At 38.6% G+C, this 22,797-nt stretch overlaps 2 protein-coding genes across 2 annotated transcripts; both read right to left on the reverse strand.

Moving 5' to 3' along the window:
• Nucleotides 1–2,429: 2,429 nt before the first annotated feature.
• On the reverse strand, nucleotides 2,430–8,989 carry smim19 (small integral membrane protein 19). Its single transcript, XM_038306291.1, has 3 exons — nucleotides 8,756–8,989; nucleotides 6,538–6,662; nucleotides 2,430–3,864 (listed from the first exon to the last, which is right to left on the reverse strand). Exons 1-3 carry the CDS (start codon nucleotides 8,887–8,889, stop codon nucleotides 3,809–3,811), a joined length of 315 nt encoding a protein of 104 aa, XP_038162219.1. The 5' UTR covers nucleotides 8,890–8,989; the 3' UTR covers nucleotides 2,430–3,808.
• Nucleotides 8,990–11,928: 2,939 nt separating this feature from the next.
• fam199x (family with sequence similarity 199, X-linked) lies at nucleotides 11,929–21,380 on the reverse strand. The gene is made up of 8 exons (XM_038306281.1): nucleotides 21,310–21,380; nucleotides 18,716–18,902; nucleotides 16,947–17,166; nucleotides 16,697–16,855; nucleotides 16,458–16,619; nucleotides 14,817–15,000; nucleotides 14,484–14,578; nucleotides 11,929–13,325 (listed from the first exon to the last, which is right to left on the reverse strand). The coding sequence occupies exons 2-8, from the start codon at nucleotides 18,880–18,882 to the stop codon at nucleotides 13,152–13,154; spliced, it is 1,161 nt and encodes a 386-aa protein (XP_038162209.1). The 5' UTR covers nucleotides 18,883–18,902; nucleotides 21,310–21,380; the 3' UTR covers nucleotides 11,929–13,151.
• Between the last annotated feature and the right edge of the window lie 1,417 nt (nucleotides 21,381–22,797).

The raw sequence follows: 22,797 nt of genomic DNA on the forward strand, positions 1-22,797 counted from the left end.
GGCAGTCTGAGCTTCCCTTAAACAGTGGAGCTAACTAAGCTAACAGTTGTTGGCAAACAGATCAGATCAGTGGCGGTTCTAGACCAAATGTACCGGGGGCCACGATGGGGCCAGCATGTTTTCATGGGGGCACAGAAAAGAATGAAATTGAAAAAAAAAAAGGCAAGGGATTCAAATATATTAAGCTGCATAAAGTGAAATTTCTATTGAATTAGGTTTAATTAATTTATTATTAGGTCAATATACATTCAGAATTTAGGAATTTTACATATTTTTGACTTAATTTAAGTTAGAATTACTGTTTTCTATAAAATCTGACATAAAGCTTTTATTTGCTTTGAATTTTAGCAGATGGAAACGGATCCTATATCAATTCTACTGAAGCTATCACCTTATTATTTTTAGATAATAAGTAAAACAGAATTTGTTAAGAAAAAGAAATTAAATGTAAAGGACCTATCAGTAACCATCTCTGTTTCAGCGCATATTATCATTAGAATTCCTTTGAGTATTATGTCTTCAGTAGAGTTGCACCGATGCCATCTTTTGGCCCCGATACCTGGCTGTGAAGTATTGGCCGAAACCATCTGTTTGAAATTGATGTGTGTGTCTATATATGAAGAACTGCATACTACTTGGATGTAAAATAATTACCATCATGGTTTTGTCAAGCTGCTGCCTTCCTTTGTGAAGCAGGAAAAAGACTAATATAAAGTGAACCCAGTAGAACTTTTTATTGCCTAACTGGAACGGGTGACAATAGTTGAAGAAACTTCTGGCTCTCAAAATGGTATCTGTGCCCTATTTGTTGGTACTCCTGTTGGCCCCAGTCTAGAATCGCCCATGGATCAGGCATATTTTGGTTTTTGGTAGGATTTTGTGGCCTTGAATTTACCAGAAACACCATGACTTCTTAATCTGCTGGTCTAAAGTGGTCTGGTATCAGAACCAGAACTAGAGCGACCAGACGCCCTCTTTTCCCTGGACATGTCCTACTTTTCATACCTGAACAAAAAAAATGTTTGTGGGGAATTTCAAAATCCTGTGTGATTTTGGTCGACTAAAGTGCAGCACGTAGTCGAAACAGGGAGCCAGCGGGGGACTGAGCGACCGAACCCGACCCGGTGACGGTATCCTAGACAAAGGCGGCTCTAATGCAGGTTTTGGTCGCTCTGTCCCCTGGCTGGGGCCTGGTCCGGTCCAGTCAGCAGCCGCCCCCTCCAAAAAAGTTTCCTCCTTTTCAGAAACCCAAACCTGGTCACCCTACCAGAACTGGAGACTGGTTCAGTTAGCTCCACTGCAGTGCTGCTTGTTGCCTTCAGGGGGTGCTAAACCTGTAACTGAGGTTTAGCACCCCTACTGGTTAAAGTTGGGACTCCATCTTTGTCTCAGTCGGGGAAACTTTCCTACAGATATTTTTTTACTCTGCAAACATGAGCCTTTGCTTCGTTTCATATGGAATATGGAAAACTGAAAATGTTCACAAATATGGAAGAAAAAAAACTAAATCCACAAAGGGGAAAAAACTTTCCGACAGCAATGTAGCAAAGAAAGCATTTACCTGCAATGGCCACTAGATGTCACTGTTACAAGGACTTAACTCTGTTATAGATTTGATCAGATTATTAAAACTAATTGATTTTCTATTCAGTAAAGGATATAATCACACAGAACTAACTTGAACTGGATATGGGGGACATTGTCAGAAGAAATAATCCTAACTTAGTGCATTAGTAAAATTATAAATATTTGTATTAATCATGTGTAATACTTTATTTGAACCATCATAAACAAGCTGAACTCATGACATTCATTTTGAGTGCTTTGACTGTCTCAAAATATTTGTGCATGAGGATATATATATATATATATATATATATCTATGTTTTTTTTTTTTGTATGAGTCAATACTGGACTATACAAAGGAAAATAAAACCGAGTCCTACTTATTATGTCCTAATTACCAAATTGATCATCATACTCTTCTTTTTCACAACTTAAAAACAAATTAATAGCTTCAAATATTTTTTAAAACAGGAACTGGATGCAAATGTTTAACTTTGTTTGGTTTTCCTCCACATTTGGCTGTAAATATACACACATCCTCAAACGTGTGCATCCAAGCAGGAGAATTTGCCATCAACTAACTCCTGCCTTAATTCTGGTTGATTATTTATCCACTATTGGGACAGAAATGTTGGAGCTCACTTCTGATTTGGTCCCCAATTCTAAACATTTGGAGCATCGTGTCTTTTCTTTCTTGAAAGCAGCAGGATTGAGTTTAACTTTTAAAAGAAAGGAATGCACATAACCGGCTGATGTCTGTCAAACACCATGAGATTTCCTATTTCCTTCACGACAAACTAAACAACCCTTAATCCTCCTACATAAAGCAGAACTTTAGAAAATGACACCAGAAAGCAGTAAAGCAGAGTATTATTAACATTTTATTAATGCATGAGTCTAAACCACATTCACATAATAAAGAGCAGAGTTTAAAGAGCGTGCAGATGAACTTCTATCCCTCCTCTGGGAAGCAGATACAGATTCTCTGCAGACATTCACAAATAAAAACCTGCAAAGCTCAGCAAACATGATCCAGAGAGAAAGTCCAACATCTCAGCTGCAGAGAAGGTTGATGATGCAGGAATATTACTGCCATAAACCAAATCTGACATCAGCTTCATTCTGTGGGATTCATCCATCGATGACGGCACATTTCCAAACATTTTAGAAAAATGGATTCCATACGATTTAAACATGTAAATACAAAGAACATGGTCTGTATTTCTGCATTCACATTTAGGGCTCAATTCAACTCATATTTAAGCTGTATTTCCAGATTGGAACATGCATAAAAAAAGAACTAAACATTTTGCTGGATTTTACTATATATATATTTTTTTTGGAGAGTTCAAGAGACCAAATTTCATAAATCATTTCATTTATTGTGTTTTTTTAGATACTTTGTTGCAATATATTCATTAAAAGGGTCCCAAATTTTGTAGAATTTTATCTTTATTAAGTCAATTTTGTTGTTATAGACAATCCAGAAGCCATCTCCCTATATAAGGATGTTTACCATCAATATAATAAAGATCCATGTGTCTTTTAGCTAATTATTACTCAAATTTATATACATTTTTGGGATGAATAATGAACTTTGGGGTAAATTAGATTTGGAAACTTACAATATTCTGATATATTTTTTTTTCCTTCCTGGCTAAACATTTACATTTATCAGCAAACACAATGAAATAGAAAACACCTTGTATTTGATATGCATGACCTGAATAGCAAAATGATGCCTTTATATCTATTCTATACAGTAGCAGTTACAGATGTGTGTTAATAGTTTCTGTCTGTGCTTTTCTTCATGCTTCCCATCATTCCTCTACTGGAATATCAGCATCACTGTTTTCCCTCCCAGCATCCAGCCTGTTAGAGACGTTTCAGTCCAACCATCAAGAACTAAGATATTCAAAAACTGACACTTGATTAAATAATAGCAATAAAGGTTAATTACTCAGCAAAGTTTCAATCATTCCAATACTAAATTCTAATATTTTGACAATAAACGAAATATTCAGGTCTGTTAAATTCCTTCTGATTTTCCCTCTTAACGTTTTTTTAAAGCCGTTTTTCCTAAAAGGTGGAGAAACGCTGCACAGCTGGAAGCTTCTGCAAAAGTCCCTTCATCCATCCAGCTGTGTGTGCAGGCGGGAAGTTGGGAAAACCTCTTCAAGAGGAGCGTCTGAAGTCCGCCTCCATCTGTTCCGGATCCTCGGAAGCGTGAAACCTCCTCCTCTCATTCCATGGAGAGCTGCACGCTCTCTGGCTGCTGCTGCTGGTCAAACTTCCTGGCTACAGAGAACAAATGGATCATAAAACATCTGCGCTTATTTTCTAAAACAGTGTTTCCCAACCTTTTTTGACTTTTGTTCCCCTTTCGGGATTTTGTTTCACCATAAGTTCCTCCCTCAGTTAAAAGTATTGATGATTGTCCAAATGTTGAATGTACAAAAACTGAAATAAAGATTTCGAGACTGACCTCTGTGAGAAGCAGAAGAAGAGATAGAGAAGATCGTTTGTCCCAGCCACAATTGGACAGTTTAATGTTCGTAAAGTTTTTGTTTATTATTATCATAATTTTTTTAATGTAATCTTGTGGGTTTTATCCTATTATCTATATCTTTAATTTGAGCATTTAAGTTTTGCAATTTTATTCTTTCCACTTCAAAAAAAAAACATAAATATGTTTCCTGGAAGTAAGTTAGGAATCGAAATACATACAAAATAAAATCCTATTATAAACCTGTATTTATAAAACTGGAGTGACTCCCTTATAATCACACTTAAACCTGGTGAATTGGGAATAAAATACAGAACAAAAATTATATCCAGATTATTTTATATTATTATTATTTATAGTTTTATTTTGTTTTCAAGTTGCTTTGATGAGCTCCGATAGCTCAGTGTGAAAAACAGCCGATCCCAGGCTGTTCTTTACATCCAGGATGTTCCTCTGCTTGGTTCTCACGTGTGTCACAGCTGAAGGTTGAACTCAAAGAAAAACTAAGTTTTTTGGTTGATAAAATCTTGTTTAATTTTTCAACTGGGTCCTCACAAAGCAAAACCGATCCCAGCTCTATTTTATTTGTCTAACTAAAGCCGGGCGTACCCTGTACTATATTTTCCTTTGAGCCCAGTCTGCACACTGGAAAAAATCTAAATCTCCATAAGTAATTTATTCTTTAAAAACGTGCATTTGTTCTTGAATTGAGAAGGTAAAGGAAAGGCTTGCCAATGGAACAAGACAATTAACATTTAAAATAAGAAAACACACTTTTATTTCAAGTGCATTTTATCTAAATATCTTGTTTTAAGAGCAAAAATAGTTGTTCCATTGGCAAATCATCTCATTTACCTACACAAAATAAGGGTAAATACACTTAATCTAAGAAATTTCTATTTATTTCTAGATCGTTTTTCCAGTGGTGCGAAAATCCTTGGATCAGGCCGCCTTTCAGCCTGGCGATCAGCCTCTCGCGACGAGGAGAAAATAAAAAATGTTTGAATTTCAGTCGCCCGTCGTAAGATCGCATCTGAGCGTCGGGCCACACAGCGTGAGAACATGCATCGCGAGCTGTGAACTTTTAAACCCTGCAGTTTCGTCGTTCAGTTTGAGCTGTAGCTGCGTGCAACTATTGAAAAATTGCACATTCAAAGCCCGTCTTAAGAAATAATATATTATCTTGTACCCCTTGCAATACACTCGCGGACCACTAGGGGTGCAAAAAACCGCACTTAGGAAACACTAGCCTGATAAACCAGACTAAATGTGAGATTAAATGTGTAATTTAGTCTGGCCCTGATGAATGAGACATTGGAAGATTGTTGATGAGAACAACCCGTTGTTTTTTAAACCATGTCTGTGCCTATTGGCCATTGCTCTGACCAATGAGCGCAACTGACTGTGACCTAGAAAGCGTGACAGGAAGCCTGTGATGTCGCAGTGGATAAGTTGTTGAGATCATGGAGTTGGACTATTGTTGTCGTTTGGGCAAAAAAAGACATGCGAGTAGCCGGTGTACTACACCACTGTACACATCTTTTCCAAAGTTCAAATCAACCGTTGTCAGTGGCAGACAGACAACAGAAAGTTGGAGTGAGCGTTTTGATTACACCAGGGAAATACAATCGAGTCAGTCGAGCTTGTACAACGGTGTTGAATAGACTGGAAAGAGATTCTGCCAATTTATTGGAGGTGGATTGAAAATGAGGTGGAAGCAGGAACCCCCGCAGAACCAACAGCTGCTGAAAAGAGAGCTCGGGAGCCTACTCCCTCGAAAACACTGAAAGACTTGAAGAAGCTCCGCCAGAACACAGGCAAGGATATCTGTCGCACTTTCACAGAATATAGCCGAGGTAAGTTGACATTATCAGTATATAATTAGGACCTGTGACGGCAAATCTATCTGCTTCATTTTCTAACACAGTTGTGCACGGTAGCTTTAGTTCCTTGTTGTGTTTTCTCCAGTGCCGCACAGTTTTGTCGTCACGCTTTCAAAACCCCGCCCGGTTTGCATCCAGAAATTCGAAACACACCTCTAAGTTGTGATTGGCCCTGGAGATTTAGGGCCGGGGGCATTGATGGAGGCTAGACCACTCGCAGGCAAAAATTATTTTGGCTGCTGGCGGGTGGGGCTAGTTTACTAGGCTAGGGAAACACTACTCTAAAAGACAAAACATGGTTAACATGTTATAAGCTAATGCACAGATCAATGCTAACTTTTGAGAAAAATCACAGAGATGATGAGAAATGTAAAAAACTATCAAAACACTAAGCTGGTTTTTAAATAAAGACATGATTGCTGTTCAAAAGCCATGAAATAATGTGGAAAAAAGATCAGTCACATTAAAATACATTAAAGCGGCTCTAAAATACGCTGAAAGGTTCAGTGAAGGTTTAGCAGAGACTCTGTCCTCTTCCTGTATCAGTGATCTAAGCTAACCCTCTGTTTGCGCTCGGCTCACCCAGAGAGTACATCTCCAGCTGCTGCCGCAGGCGGACCTTCTGCAGGCTGTCGTAGAAGTTAGGCTCAGGGCTGCTGCCCACGGTGGGAGGCAGCGTGAAGATCCGCATGATCTTCCTCTTGTTTCTGGTTGGATCACAGACAAACGGTTCAGAAAAGTGTAAAAAATGTTTTAGAAGAAAAGAAAAAAGTGAGTCTTAAGTTCTTTTTAGCAATTTTTTTATGGTGGCTCATTTGTAGAATATTTCTGTCCTGCTTTGACTGGTTTAGGTATTTAAAATTTCAAACAAGGGCTGATGGAAGAGTCCAGATCCTAAAAAAAGTTGACAAATTGGCTCTTTATGTTCAAACATTTCACCCCTGTTTCTGAATTGCCCACCCCTGTGTCAAGCTAATGTTTCCCCAAGATCTCTTCGCAGTTAAGACACTTCTTCAGCCAGGATAAAAGTAATTCTCATCATGTAAGTAAGAAGGTTCTGGAAATGAACTGGTAGCAAACAGACAGAGTTGATCATTCTTAACAGATAAAAGCTCTGGTAGTGTCTATTTGATTGACCTTGATCTTAGAACATGTTTATTACGTCGATTAGGCTGGAGACAGTGGTGTCTCATCGTTTAAAACATGTTTAAGATGTGACAGATTTATAAAAAGCTTCTTTTAACTAATTTGGGGCCCTTCCTGATGATGATGATGACGAACGCCTGTTAAAGTCGGCTGTATGTAACCCGAGTCATTTCTCTGGTCTAAAATTTAATTTTGGTAAACCTGCGGTCATGTTTTATAGTCTCTCTCTCATTAAAGAGTTTTTTTCCCCCACAGTGATCTCTCTGCGTCCATTTTGACTATCCGGAATGGTAATTTAAGATATGTGTATTTACATTCTAATTAGGAAGAATAATAATTCAAGATATCTTAAACTACATTTTGCCTATTCAAAATTCCTTTCAAGATATCTCAAATTACGACACCGGATTTGTCATTTAAAGTGTCACACGCTGATTTAACTTTTCCTCCTTTGGATTAAACTGACAGTAAGGAATTTTTTAGCAATGATCCTCCTGGAAGCCCATTAAAAAGATCATTACACATTTTGACTGGTCAGAATGCCAATTTAAGATATCTTTAATGGAAAAGCTGAATAACTCAAAAAATCTTTAATACATTTAGAGATATCTTAAAAGGAATTTCGAATAGTCAAAATTACAATTCAAGAGATCTTTAAATTTGTTTTGTCTAGTCATTATTTACTTTCAAGATATCCATAATTGAGTTTTCACTATTCAAAACTGCATATCTCCTGTCCTAAAATACATTTAAGATATTATGAACTATGGTGGTATTTGAGATATCTTTAATTAGAATTATGACAAGTCAAAACTAAAATCGAGATATCTTAAAATTAATTTATGACTAGTCACAATTTAATCGTAGATGTCTGAAATGTGTATTTCAGATAGTCAGTAATTCATTGTAGATATCTTAAATTGACGTCTCCATACAAGTTAATGGTAAATCCGACGTCATTTCTAATAGTCAGAATGTAATTGTAAATATCCTGAATAGGTATTTTGACTAGTCAAAATATAATTAGAGATATCTTATATCTCTAAAATATCTAGTCATAAAACAATTTGAGATATCTTGAATGTAAAGGTGGTACAACCGAATCTATGTTAAAACGGCTTGCCATAGTATCTCTGCTTCTGTCTCCTTGAACCCCAGTCACACTGAGCCTGGTTCTGCTGGAGGTTTCTTCCTGTTAAAAGAGAGTTTTTCCTCTCCACTGTTGCTACAAGCATGCTTAGTGTGAGGGATTGCATTCAAGTCAATGAGTCGATGCACTCAGCTGGTTTTCCTTAAATAGAAAACTGAATCAATCTGACTGGATGACCTGGTTGAACTGTAAAGTGCCTTGAGATGACGTGTTGTGAATTGGCGCTATAACTAAATTGAATTGTGCTTATTATTTTTATTTTTTCTAAACAAGTAGAATTTATAGCTTAAACATAATAAGTATAAAATCAGTTATTATAAAAATACATAAAAAAAACAACCTATTAATATATTTTAAACACCCCCAACTGATTACCATTGTACAGCCGTATAACAAGTGTTACATAATGTCGAATTAAAAAACCAAGGGCAATAAACTGGTGCTGGTTGTGGAGGCCTTTAACTATTTTCTCCATTAAAATGTGAGTTTGTCGTGTGAGCTTACTTCCTGGCGTAGATGAGCAGGCCGAAGCTGACCAGGATCACCAGCAGGTAAACGTTGGTAGCTTCATTCCAGGCTTCATGCACAGAGTAGTCTATGGAGTCAGGCTGGTTCCCCACAACCCCATGGCCCCCCATGGAGAAGCAGCGGTGCAAACAAATAAAACCTCCGTAGACGTAGCTCCAAAAGACTCGGCTGTAAACAAACACTGCGTCACTTCCTGATAGAGCCGTAGAGAAAGGAGTTCTGACATAGACACCAGGAGCCGCTGCTGCCCTCTAGAGTCTCCCAAAAGAACTGCAGCAATACAGTTTCTGCGTTCTTGCATCAATAAATCCAAACAAAACACCTGTGATTTACTTGCAATGGTTGGATACGTGTGATTATAAATCTTCCTACTTCTATCTGGACATTTTAACACATAGAGCCTAAAACTGGGTAACTGTGGTTTTTAAAATCAGAGAATGAATAAGAATCAGAAATTATTTTCGTGCTGTGCAACTGTTTACAGGAGAGAGAGCAAAATAAGAAATATTTAAAATAGACAGATTAAAATAAGTAAAAGTTATTATGTCTGTAAAAACAATAATAAAATTCAAAGCAAAGGGTTTCTGGAAAGTATAACCAATCTCATAATGGAGCTTAAAATCCTTTATCCCTGATGTAAGATGGTGTTTGGGGGAGACTGGACTGTGAGTCCAGATGAATGGAATGATAGATGGCCTGGACATACACTATATTGCCAAAAGTATTTGCTCACCTGCCTTGACTCACATATGAGCTTAAGTGACATCCCGTTCCTAATCCATAGGGTTCAATATGACGTCGGTCCACCCTTTGCAGCTAGAACAGCTTCAACTCTTCTGGGAAGGCTGTCCACAAGGTTTAGGAGTGTGTTTATGGGAATTTTTGACCATTCTTCCAGAAGCGCATTTGTGAGGTCGCACACTGATGTTGGACGAGAAGGCCTGGCTCTCAGTCTCCGCTCTAATTCATCCCAAAGGTGTTCTATCGGGTTGAGGTCAGGACTCTGTGCAGGCCAGTCAAGTTCATCCACACCAGACTCTGTCATCCATGTCTTTATGGACCTTGCTTTGTGCACTGGTGCACAGTCATGTTGGAAGAGGAAGGGGCCAGCTCCAAACTGTTCCCACAAAGTTGGGAGCATGGAATTGTCCAAAATGTCTTGGTATGCTGAAGCATTCAGAGTTCCTTTCACTGGAACTAAGGGGCCAAGCCCAGCTCCTGAAAAACAACCCCACACCATAATCCCCCCTCCACCAAACTTTACACTTGGCACAATGCAGTCAGACAAGTACCGTTCTCCTGGCAACCGCCAAACCCAGACCCGTCCATCAGATTGCCAGATGGAGAAGCGCGATTCGTCACTCCAGAGAACGCGTCTCCACTGCTCTAGAGTCCAGTGGCGGCGTGCTTTACACCACCGCATCCGACGCTTTGCATTGCACTTGGTGATGTATGGCTTGGATGCAGCTGCTCGACCATGGAAACCCATTCCATGAAGCTCTCTGCGCACTGTTCTTGAGCTAATCTGAAGGCCACATGAAGTTTGGAGGTCTGTAGTGATTGACTCTGCAGAAAGTTGGCGACCTCTTCGCACTATGCGCGTCAGCATCCGCTGACCCCGCTCCGTCAGTTTACGTGGCCTACCACTTCGTGGCTGAGTTGCTGTCGTTCCCAAACACTTCCATTTTCTTATAATACAGCTGACAGTTGACTGTGGAATATTTAGGAGCGAGGAAATTTCACGACTGGATTTGTTGCACAGGTGGCATCCTATCACAGTTCCACGCTGGAATTCACTGAGCTCCTGAGAGCGACCCATTCTTTCACAAATGTTTGTAAAAACAGTCTGCATGCCTAGGTGCTTGAATTTATACACCTGTGGCCATGGAAGTGATTGGAACACCTGATTCCAATAATTTGGATGGGTGAGCAAATACTTTTGGCAATATAGTGTATGTCTCCTGGACGGGGGGCCACCTGTGGAGCTGGTTTACAGTTAAACCCCAGTCGGCCTCAGCAGATGGCCGCTCACACTGAGCCTGGTTCTGCTGGAGATTTCTTCCTGTTAAAAGGGAGTTTTTCCTCTCCACTGTCGCTACAAGCATGCTTAGTGTGAGGGATTGCCTTGAAGTCAAGGAGTCAATCCAATCAACTGGTTTTCCTTAGATAGAAAACTCTGGATTAATTTGACTGTATGATCTAGGTGAACTGTAAAGTGCCTTGAGATGACATGTTGTGAATTGGCGCTATAGAAATAAACTGAATAGAATTTTTACTTATATTCTAAGCATCTGAAACTGGTTAACTCTAAAGGTGCAGTCAAATTATCATCTCTGTTGGAAAATTTGGATTTAATGCTCCTATTTTACTTGTTTTGTTGTTTTTATTTTATATTGGTCACATCCCATTTGCTAAATGTTTGTGATGGTTTTTCTCTCATAAGCTCCTGGAATCATAATTTATAGCCTTTATCTTTATTGCTGCTTAACATCGACTATTTTACTGTATTTGCTTCCATTTGAACTTATTCTGTTAGTGATGTTGAATTGATTTTATTTGCTTGAATAATTTGCCATCTTCTGTATTAAATAAAACATTAGATCAGCTTCTCTTTGTATAGCAAAGGTATTTTTCGACGGAGTAGGCTTACAGACACTTTGAGGTTTAGAAGATGGGAAAATAAATAGGTTTTTTTGTCATGGGGTTATAGAGCACAAGAAAAGCAAACAGGACAATTGTTCATCCTGTAGTATATTTGGGTGATTCTCCAGCCATCAAATAATTTACGTACGCTGCACTTACAAGAAACAAAGAGAAGCTTACAGAGTAATATAAATGACTATTTATATAAAATATGGTTTTATATTTGTTATCCTCTTAGTCCAAAACAGGACCGTTAGCTTAAGCAGGGGATGTGTCCCCATGACAGACTGTCAATCGGTCCGATGTCTGCCCAGCTTCTTATCGGTTTGAATGTCCAAAAAACAAAAACAGCCCATCATGCTGCAATAAAGCCAACATGTACTATTCTTAAAATTCAGATATATTTGATGAGTTCACCTTAATTCCATGATTTTTTTATAGTCTGAATTCCAGTCGGTTACACACTGTAAATAAATCCTCCTAGAAATAAAATTCTTACACAGAAGTCACTTTTAAATTCATTTATTTTCAGGAGTTCTTGGTACCTTATTCACACAAACTTTATTTTAATCACACTTGTTTCAAAATTATTTAAATTTCCAAAATAGAATCTTAATATTTCATTGCTACAGAAGACATAAACCTGTTTTTTTAAACATAACTGTTGTCATTAATATATTTCTTTATGAACAGTACATGTAAAAGCAGCAGGCTTTGTGGCGCTAACTGCGGCGGTTTAGCTCAGCTTAATGAGAAAAAACAAAACAAAAAATATCTAGAAATGTCAAAAGAATTAAAACAATCCTGTTAGAGTTAGGTTTTTTTTTGTGGTGTAACATCATTTTGCAGCTTTAAAACATACAGCAGATGCACTTTGTAGAATCCAAAGATCAGCTCAGATCAGAAACAAAGATCTGAGTTTGAGAATGTGATAAAAAGAATTATAAGACAGAACAAATATGGCGGCTTTCGGCTGCGACAACCAAAAACTTCCCAGGAGGAATAAACAGAGAGCGAACTGAGCTGACGCCACTAAGCAGGACATGAGACCAACTATTTACAACCGAGACGAGTCGTTTTAGTGAAGGATACATTAAAATAAACTGAGAAGCAGGTTAATAACTACTGCCCCCTGAAGGGTGTTGGTGGGGGCAGCGATTTAAACATGCAGGGGTTCAGTGCTCCATCTAAGCCTTAGAGAAATGAGGCCACAACGCTCAGCAGATAGGAAGACAGACCAGCTCACCTCTAAGAACAACTTAAATTTAGTTAGCTAATCACAAACAAAGCAAAAAGGAGTGTGAGAAATGAAGAGCTGATTTTCTTAAACAATGGAAATATTTTGTCCAAAATAAAAAGTGACTGATCTGTCCTCCTGTCTGAGGTGGTTTTAGTAGCAGCAGCTGACAGATAAAAGGATCGATCTTAGTTTAACGGACGCAGACCTGCCAGCCTCTCGTTCTAAGCAGGCTGCACTGAGATCGAAGCATCACAGCGATTAGCAGGGATACGTAGCAGCAGGAGACAGGTAAAGCACTAGCATGTTCAGTATTATGTCGAGCTAAGTTATAGCCACTACAAGCAAATGCTGCCAAGCACACTGCTGTGACTAATCGCTTTAGGAGCGCAGAGGCAGCCTGGGGTACGTCAGCAGACCCTACGGGCTCCAAAGCATCGGACTGGGCAGGAGCTTGCAGGCCTAGAGGGAGCACTGATTGGTTCACTGGTGTCACATCAGGATGTCCAGGTCATCGGCGTGATCGTCCTCCTCCGTCACCCGTAGCGACAGGACCTCCTCGTTCAGAAACAGGCCGCTCAGACGTTCTTTGCGGGCCTGCCGCTGCTCTTTCAGCTGCCGCTTGCGGAGGGCTTTCTGCTGGAGCTTACGCTGCTTTGATCGTTTCTGAAAAGTGAGGAGGGAGAGACGAGAGGTGAGTTCTGGACATGGACGACTCCATGGAAACCAGGGCTGAACAAGACGGAGACGTCACACTCCCAGATTGTTCCAGCATTTTCCATACAATGAACACCAAATCATTTATTACCTTCAGCAGATTAAGGTTTAAATTTAATTTCACATTTTTTCTCGCAGGAAATAATACAAACATTTAGCAAAGAGTTTAGAGTTGGATCTGATAGGAAGCTAAAGATTAGAGTGATGACAAGGAGGCCTTCCAAATGGAAAAAACTGTAAGGTTGAACTAAACATTTTTCAACTTTATGCTCCTAATATTACTTTTACAATTGGTTTATTCCCGTAACGCTGCAACTTTATTCCCGTAATGTTTGGACCTTATTAAAATGGTGTGACCATATTCTCGTAACGCTGTGACCATGTTCTCCTCATAATATTACGAATTTATTCTCGAAATAAAAAAAAATCTCTAGCCTGGACCTAATACTCCGTCATACCAAAAAGATAGTTTCCTAGAAGAAATTCCTGCATGTCATTTAATGTATTGTTCCTTTTTTATAACTAAGAAATATTATGAAACCTAAATAGGCGGCTAACTTTTCACACCAAAATGGTGAAGATTATTACTTCTGCCAAGGAGGTTGTTTTTTCTTATTGGAGGTTGTTGGTGATAATCCAAATCATAATCTGGTTACAGGAAGTTTTAAAAGATTCTCCTGCATTGAGAGATAGGCATATTTGGTGAAACAAGCAGTTCCCCCCTAAACCAGAGGGTGGGAGCAGTGAGTAGTTACAGCCTCAGCTGTACTATACTGAAGAAAAGGGAGAGTTGTTGGTTTTTTAGCAGGATCAATTGAAACCTCTGACTGGATCATTTTTTTTTTTTTTTTTTTTTTTTGCCAGAGTCGTGCCTCATTCCAAGTAACAATTCATTTAAATTTGGTAATGATTCAGATCATGTGCCAGTTGTAGCTATAGGTGGAAGTCATAATATGCGATACAATTTGCTGCTTGGCAGAGGTTTGCACTCTCAGGGTGTTTTTCTAGTTATTTCATGTATTACGGTAGTAAAACGTCTTCTCCTGAGAGACAGAAAAACAACAGAAAATCAACATAATCCATCTTAACAAAACAAAAGTTTCTTACTTTAGAATCTCGGATCCGTTCAGCGGCGCTCGAAAGGTTTCCATCACTGTGGGCTCTGCTGATGTTGCTTCCACTGCAGGCTGAGGCTGTACCACCTGAGACACAGCAAGATAAATCAGAACCGCCCATCCCAAAGGGGAAAAAGGAAACAGAACATCTGGGAAAAATTCAACTAGCTGGTAAAGATTGTTTTAGGTCAAAATAAGAGGCTTTTAAACATTATTGTCCAGTTAAATATGTCAAGAGTAAACAAATCAGAGTGTGGAATGATGTAGCATTGAGCATTGTAGGAAGAACTCCGATCAGAGTAGAAACGTCCTGGCTGGGCCTCACCTGCCACAGAGTTGGAGGCAGTAGAGCCTGTGGAGGAGCTGGCGGAGCTGACCATGCTGGCGTTGCTGCTGCTCACTGCGCTGACCCCACCTGTGCTGGCACTGCTGTGGCTGCTCCTCTTCCAGCCCTCTCTGGTGCTGCTGGCTCTCAGCCTGGGGCTGTGCTCCCTGATGTAGTTACGCACCTGAAAGCATCACACAGGGGAAGAAAACTATATCCGTCTCACTTCGTTTTGTTTCAAACCAGAGCTACATGGTTGTTTCCGCAATTCATTATAGGAGATCTTTGTGATACATCTAGTTTTTTCCTGATTTTCATACCTACTTTGTAGTATTTAAAGAAAACAGAAAAACTTAAAGTGTATTTGAATGTCTGAGAAGGTTAAGTATAGAAGAAAACAATAAACATACGATTATTTGTGGATTTATTGTTTATTGGAATAAAATCTATTCCATCCCAATAATTAATAACATCTGTTTAAGGCATTTATTTGTGTTGTAATGTTGCAGACATCCAGTAGAGGGCCCCACTGTCCATTCTTAAACAAAGGCTCGCTAGAATAGGCAAGACTAGTGATACCAGGGTGGAAGGAGGCATGCTGGAGCAGAATCGTCATGAATGGATCTAGAATCTGGTCCGGGATTGTTTGCATTGTTTAATGGACATAATGATGGAAAATGAACTATCTGGGGTTCTGCTTGTAAATATAAAAACTGGATTAACTTCAACGGTTCTCTTAAGTAGCTTCTATTTAGCCACGCTGCGTGGCAGCATAACGTCTCTACTGTGTTTGAAAGGTGAGAATGCGATGATAGAAAAGAGAGACTTTAGGTAAAACATTTCTAACAGGATAGGAAAAGACATAATAGCAATTAGCACAGTAGAAGGTTTTTGTGAGTTAATGACTTCATGGAGCCTAGATTTAACATTCCTCAAAGAGCAACCAAAACCAGAACCAGCTGTTTAAAACCTGAAAGTCTGTCCCAGCACTGATTGATGGATTAGACTAAAAACAGAGCTAAATCCCACTTACCAGCTACTTTACTGAAACAAAGTGGAAAATAGTCTGACGGTATGTTAGCACAACTTCCAATGATAGATTCACATCTCTGTTCACTGGAAGTCGCAAGTATTTCATATTCAGTGACCTAATAGGAACCAGTTGTTATATCTAATAAATGAGTTTATTAATATGTAAGAAATCAATTTCTGTTATTTCAGTCAGTATTTAATACAAAAAACTACCTTGTTAAATACATCGTTGTTGTTTTATGAAATAAAATAATTCATAAAAAATAAAAAGTTGAATCAGCTTTATTGCCATCAGGCACTTTTTTAAAGTTATACAACAGAGAAAACAAGCCACTGGTATGTAAAACCAACTGATGCTGTGAGAGGATGTTTGACCACACTGACGCCATAGCTGGGGATCCCTAGCGGCGCCCAGCACACTGTAAAATTCTGGCAATTTTTAATACTTGGAGCATTTTTAGCGTGAAAGGATAAACGACCATAACACACCATAAAACTGCTCTAGAGGCATTCCTTTCTATTTGACCTTTAAGTCATTAATTGATAGCTAAGTGAGAAGAAGAAGCTTTTGATCACTGTAATCTGTATATATTTCAGGGTGTTGCTCACCTGTTTGAGTTTCTCATCGGTGAGACAGTTGAGCTCGATGATGAACTCGCTGTCGGTGGGAGAGATCTGGGCGCAGGGATCGATTATCTTGATAATATCCAACTGCTCTCTCAGGCCCATCTCTGTGCTGACCTTCCGACTCAAGTACTCTATGTACTCCACCTAGACGTGACAACAGACAAACATTTTTATTTTGTTCCAAATGGCTGACAATATGGAGACTTTGAGGCGTTGCCTACTTGTTCGTCATTAGTCATGGCACTCCAAGGCAGTTCATCCAGGTTGCGATGAGGGTGAGACTTTGGTTTCCTCTTGGAAAACAGACACGGTGAACTTGGCACACTTGGAATTATGTCAGAAAGGACATCACTCCCGCTGGCGATGTCACTTCCTGGCAACTGGAACAAAAAAAAAAAAAATTTCACATAGACCTTAAGGACAAACTAAGGAACAAGTGGTAAATGTTAAAGAAATCTCCAAAAAACCCACCTGCCACTCAAACTCACTGTCAGACCAGTCCCAGTATGTGCTGATGGAAGAGGAGACGTCACTGCAAACGCTGCCCTCCGGAAACAAATCCAAGGACGTTAGTTCTTGGTCATCCAGCAGGGAATAGCAGTCATCCTGATCGCCGACAGACACAGAGGAGAAAAGCTCCTCGCTGCACTCCGAGCTGGCAACGCTCGTCCCACAGGATGTGAGGTTCCACCTGCACAGAGAGCCGGTGGATTTTAAAAGGAATATCCACAAAACCTAATGGCACATCATTTTCAGACAGGTTTTCAAACAAGGATCAAACCGCCAACAATCGACATTTGGCAATAGAAGCTGGTTCTAACCCCCCGCCGGTGAGCTGCATGGCCTCTGTCCCCCCTGTTGATGTGTGTTGATGTGTGTTTTCCTGACAGTTATCAGGAAAGTAAACAATGGAGAGCAACATAGAAGGAGCCTGGTGCTTAGTCAGTGTTCTGTATCATTTCGCTCGCTTATCTGTCCCAAACGCTCTTACTTTTGCTGTACCACATTTATCGAATGAAAACAGTTTTTTTTTTAAATCATAAGTGACTGGCACGGTGTGTTGACGTTTGTACGTAGCACTCAATAGTATGGCGTGTTTCCACAGCATGCCAATCAGAGCAGAGGGGATTTTAACGCAGGTCACGCATCAGTGAGCTATTCCCACTGCCACTAAAAGCCAATTGTTCCTGGGATTAACCAGGCTTTACAGCCAGTGGGAAAATAATAGCACGAAAAGTTGCTCCTCTTATTTCAAGATAAATGCACTGTAAACAAGGAACTACGCTGCTCAGTAGCCGAGTTGTAAAATGAAGGCTGTTCTTTTCGCAGCTCAATTATTCTTGAAATGAAGATAAAGTACATGACCTTCAGTTATAGAATGGAATCTATGTTAGCTTCAAGTGGGAACCATCAAGCATCAGAAACCTGTTTCGTCATGAACTGAGGGAAGCACATCTGCCCTTAAGAGCTCATTATGCTCGATGCACGGATTATCCGTGCGGTAAATGAGCCGCCCGTCACAGCGTCTACAGCATTTATACACTGTGCACCTTTCCGCGTTCTGGCCGGGGATAAGCTAAAGGGATAACCTAAAAGGATAAAGGGGGTTTGCTGATCTGACACTTAGTGTGTATTGACTATTTCTACACAATCTTCTGTTAATTGTGGTATTTATGATCTAAATCACGGAATGGCTCCAGATGTTTACAATTGCGAAACCTGGCCATGTTTTCTGCGTGGTTTGATCTGCGTAGTTACAAATTTTCCTAGGTCCGTGCAGAGGGGCGTGGAAGACCTAAATGACGTAATCTGGCCATGGGGACCTTGTGGACGCGTCAAGCATAAATCAAGCTTTGGGCTCATCTCTGGATAATCCAGAAGCAAACCCCTCACCACCCTGTATTTTCAGACCCATTATTCCTAAATACACTATAACTCAATATATTGTTTACCAACATCTGAACAGAAAAAAAGGCAACACATACTTATAAACAATATCAATACAAGTGCGAAAGAGCAAAAAAGGTTTTAACACAGTGGAACTTAAGACCTGGTCCATTTATTCCATCATGTTGTAGAAAAGACAGTTAAACTATAAACAAAGACATATATATCATTAAGTTTTATATTGATTCACACATACTGGAAGTTTCCTCCTCATACAGCTGCTTTAACAAGGAAGTAAGATAACAGGTAGGAGACCAAGATACCAAACATGCATAAAGACACTTCCTGCTTACCTGTTGCTGTGGAAACGGTGTAGAGGGTCTGTTCTGTGACATGACGAGAGCTGACAGCTGAACTCGCTGACATCCAGCGTTCCTACGTCACTGAGGTTGGCTCTTTGGGAGAGGAGAGGGAAAGGCTCCTCTGGAGCCAGAAACTTCTCATACAGAGATTCAGACATGGCTGCTGTGCTCGCTACAACTGATACAGGAAGGAGAGAAAAACAAAACAACAAATCAGCATTTTGGCACAAGGTAACTTTTTTTTTTTTTTTTTACAAGACATTTTTCTTTTTTGATTCTGGCATTGAATTAGGTCATAATTAGGGCTGGGTGATATAGAAAAAAAGCTTATCGATAAAAAAAATGCATATTGATCGATATCGATAATTATTGAAAAGATTTGAAACCATATTTTATGTGCAGCTCTGCCTGGACTTTTATAATATTGCTAAATGATTTAATTTTAATAAAGAACACAAACACAGACTTCCAATTAAATCTTTATTTAATCAACTTTTTTAACCATAACAGAATTGTTTTAAAGAAAAATAACTTAAGAGACCTGAGTTAAGTTATTAAATACTGACAAAGAATAAACTAAAGTTACCAGAAAAGTGACCCCCCCCCCCCCCCCCCCCCACACACACACACTTTGTTTTAGATATTAAAGAAAAACAACTTAAAGTCTAGCTTATAATCCTAAACAGGGATAGCCTCATTATCTATTTATTGTTGGCTTCAAAGCTAAAGCCTAGTAAATAAATACTACCCTTGTTTCTTTAAATGGTGAATTTCTGTTAAATTTAGTGACTGACATGGAGCAACAAACATTTCTGTATATTGCTGGTGAAGGTTCTCAATCATGCAGGTCATAGTCATTCCAAAAAAGAAAATTAAACACAATCAACTTGAAATAGTTTCCAAGTTTGAAGACATTTTGCTTTTTCAATTCAAGATGTCAGGAGAATACCAAAATCTAAAAAAACAAAACAAAGAAAAACCTAAAAATCAACGCTATTCCTGGCATTTTTAATTGAAAAAGCTTCCTGGCTAGGAAGCTAAATTACTTCAAATGTGAAAACAAAGTCCAGCGAATTGTCTTTAATTTTCTTTTTTGGAATAACTGCGTGATCATTATAGCTGCTAGAAACGAAATAAGCAGGGAACATGGAAAAGATCCCTCAAAATCTGCAAATAGTCTAAATAACTATAACAACCAATGGGAAGGAACCATTAGAACAGCGAATGACTGAAACCACAGGAATTTTACAGCTCAATCAGCTCAAAAGTCATTTTTGGGAAGCATCAATGTGTTAGCACATGTAGCGTATTAACCTGGGATCAAAAATGATAGGTAATCATTGGGCAAAATGCTGAAGAAGATTTTAAACATTTTTATTTGAGCCTTCCAATGTAAAAAAAACCTAAACTTATCGTTTTAGTTTAGATCTTTAAGGAAGGTCTGAGAGAACTCAGGTAAGGATTATAATCTTGTTTTAAAGGGATATTGTGTGAGAATTACTGCCATCTAGCAGTAAAATTATCATCTGGTAAAATGCTGAAAAAGATTTTAAATTTTCATTTGATTCAAAATGCATCACAACGTAGGACTCACATCTCACAATAAAAATACAGCTAAAGGATGCATGTTTTCCTGCTTAATATTTGCCATACTTTGACTATTATTAAGGCATTGACACAAAAATAGGATATTCATGTAATGCATTTATTTTTTTAATTCTAATGTTAAAAGGACCTGCAGCACATCTTTAAACTAGTATCAAAGTATCGGTCCTAATGGACACTGACAGGAAAGGTCTGTTGAGAACATTTCTAACTTTAACATTTCAATGCACCAATTTTGTTTAATTAAATACTTGCTTTTAATTAATTATTATTTGGGGTGTAAATATCTATCTTTTTTTTATCGATGCATCGATCCTAGAGCCGATGATCCGATGCATCGACACGTCTGCAAAAGTATCGATTCGTGTGTCTGAGTAACAACAAGCAAATACGTCTACAAAATTAAACTTAACCTGCAATTTAAAAATCTTATCACTTAAAAAAAAGTAGAGAAATACATTGGTTAAAAACAAACTGAACCAATGGAAAATAATCGGGTTCTTAATATTAAAGAGAATACGACGAATTAAACTTTAGAAATAAAGCTATGAACAAAATTTACAATATCGATAAAAATTAACACCTACATGTCAAATTATCATCAACAACTTATCTATATATAATGAATTACTGAAAACAAGTAAACTGGAAATGAGATGCCAGGAAATCGCTCAATACAGCTGAACTAGCAATCACCAAATAACTCATCCGTTAAATATACTGTGAATACAAGGCGTGTTAGTACAGTTATATAGGCAAATTAATCACAGTGTAGAACCATTAAGGATAAACAGCGTTAGCCTGTGACAACAATAACATTAGCTAATACCGCTAGCTGGATGCTAGTGAAACAACTGTTCACCTAACGGTAACCAAACGACACAGCGGTAGCTAAAAAACTTTTATGATGAAAAATATTTAAAAAAGTAACAAAAGAAAACGTTTCAAGTAAAAACTAAAGCGAACATCAGCGCACAAACCTTTAGTTTTCACACAGCGACCATGGCTACAGCCTCCATTTGCTAATCCTTTCTTTTCTGACGAACTAAGCTGTTCTTCTTCTTCTTCTTATGAGATTTTATGGCGGTTGGCAAACTTGTGAAATGTGCATTACCGCCACCAACTGATATGGAGTAAAGCAAGGAAACAGGAAACGATTCACCCCCCCCAAAAAAAAAAAAAAAAAAAAAAAAAAAAAAAAAATACAATAAAATAACCTGTGTAACTTAAACCCACATAATACTAAATTATACTAAATTACATTTGCCCGTATAATTTTAATTTACTCTAGGTCATCGTACCTCTGCCAGTTTCTGATGGTCCCATTGGTCTTTCCATCATGCTTCCAACCATCTCCCAGTTCATATCTTTAACATCCAGATATTTTTCTGCAGCCTTCACTATTATTTTGATTTTTTCTGTTTTTTTTGTCGTCTGAGCAGTACAATTAATCACTTCCACCATGAAAAGAACAAAATTTGTCTTTTTAACAATTAGTGAGTCTTCATCAATTTTTGGAGATTTCTCTAGAGGTTTGAAATTTGCCGTGTGTTGAACTGTAGGTTTGGGTTTTTCTGACTGAGATGGGATCCTTTTTGCAGCTTCAGCATAAGTTATTCCAAGCTCAAATTTCATTTTTTTTATTTCTTCAGACCTTTTGCTTGCTTCACAGCCGCGATAAGCAGCAGTATGTTCTCCACCACAATTACAGCATTTTATTTTAGCTTCTTTTCCACATTTACCATATTCATGTTCTCCTGCACACCTTCCACACCTCTGTTTCCCTTTACAAACTGCTGCAATGTGTCCGAATTTTTGACATTTGAAACATCTCAATGGTGGTGGATTGTAGATTTTGACATTGTAACTGATGTAACCGATGAATACTTTGCTTGGTAATTGCTCTTCCTCGAATTTAATTAGTACAGATAAACTGTCAGATCTTTCTCCGTTTCTTGTTGTTTTTAACCGTTTTACTTCTTTTACTTTTGCACCGCTTATGTTTTCCAGAATCTCTTTTTCAGAAATTTTCAGAGGAACTCCTCCAATGACTCCCCTGCTGATCTTTTTGTTCTCCATTAGGCTGCACTGAACTCTTATCCCGTCAATTTTGTTAATACGTATTGCTTTGCCTTGCTGGGCGCTGTCTCTGCAGTTAATTAGCAGGTCTCCACTGTACAGAATTCTGGCACCTCTGACTTCTCCAACAAGTTTATTGATGGTTTTTGTTAAGTGAACCGGATTCCAGTTTGTAAAAGAGTCTGCCTGATTAACGACTTTGAATATGACTTTGAATTCATTTTGTTGTGCTGTGGAATGTATGGATTGATCATCACTGGATTGTTCTGAACTAGATTCCCCTTTAACTGATCTCTGTTTTTTCCGCTTTTTCTCATTTTTTGATGCTGCTATCTTCCAACCTTCATTGTCACTATTTCCCTCTTCCATCCCACAAGAATCGCTTCCTG

This window comes from Cyprinodon tularosa, unplaced genomic scaffold, assembly GCF_016077235.1.
Source record: "Cyprinodon tularosa strain WSP-4 unplaced genomic scaffold, ASM1607723v1 ctg578, whole genome shotgun sequence".
In the NCBI taxonomy this organism is placed as follows: Eukaryota; Metazoa; Chordata; class Actinopteri; order Cyprinodontiformes; family Cyprinodontidae; genus Cyprinodon; species Cyprinodon tularosa.

What these genes read in the sequence shown, in the direction of transcription:
- smim19 (XM_038306291.1), bottom strand. Translation starts at nt 8,889, where the DNA reads ATGGGGGGCCATGGGGTTGTGGGGAACCAGCCTGACTCCATAGACTAC. An exon ending in CTGCTCATCTACGCCAGGAA is followed by an intron (nt 6,663 to 8,755) that starts GTAAGCTCACAC and finishes TGATCCAACCAG; the next exon opens with AAACAAGAGGAAGATCATGC. An exon ending in GCTGGAGATGTACTCTCTGG is followed by an intron (nt 3,865 to 6,537) that starts GTGAGCCGAGCG and finishes TGTTCTCTGTAG; the next exon opens with CCAGGAAGTTTGACCAGCAG.
- fam199x (XM_038306281.1), bottom strand. Translation starts at nt 18,882, where the DNA reads ATGTCTGAATCTCTGTATGAGAAGTTTCTGGCTCCAGAGGAGCCTTTC. An exon ending in ACAGTGAGTTTGAGTGGCAG is followed by an intron (nt 16,856 to 16,946) that starts GTGGGTTTTTTG and finishes TTTTTGTTCCAG; the next exon opens with TTGCCAGGAAGTGACATCGC. An exon ending in AACGGATCCGAGATTCTAAA is followed by an intron (nt 13,326 to 14,483) that starts GTAAGAAACTTT and finishes CTCACTTTTCAG; the next exon opens with AAACGATCAAAGCAGCGTAA.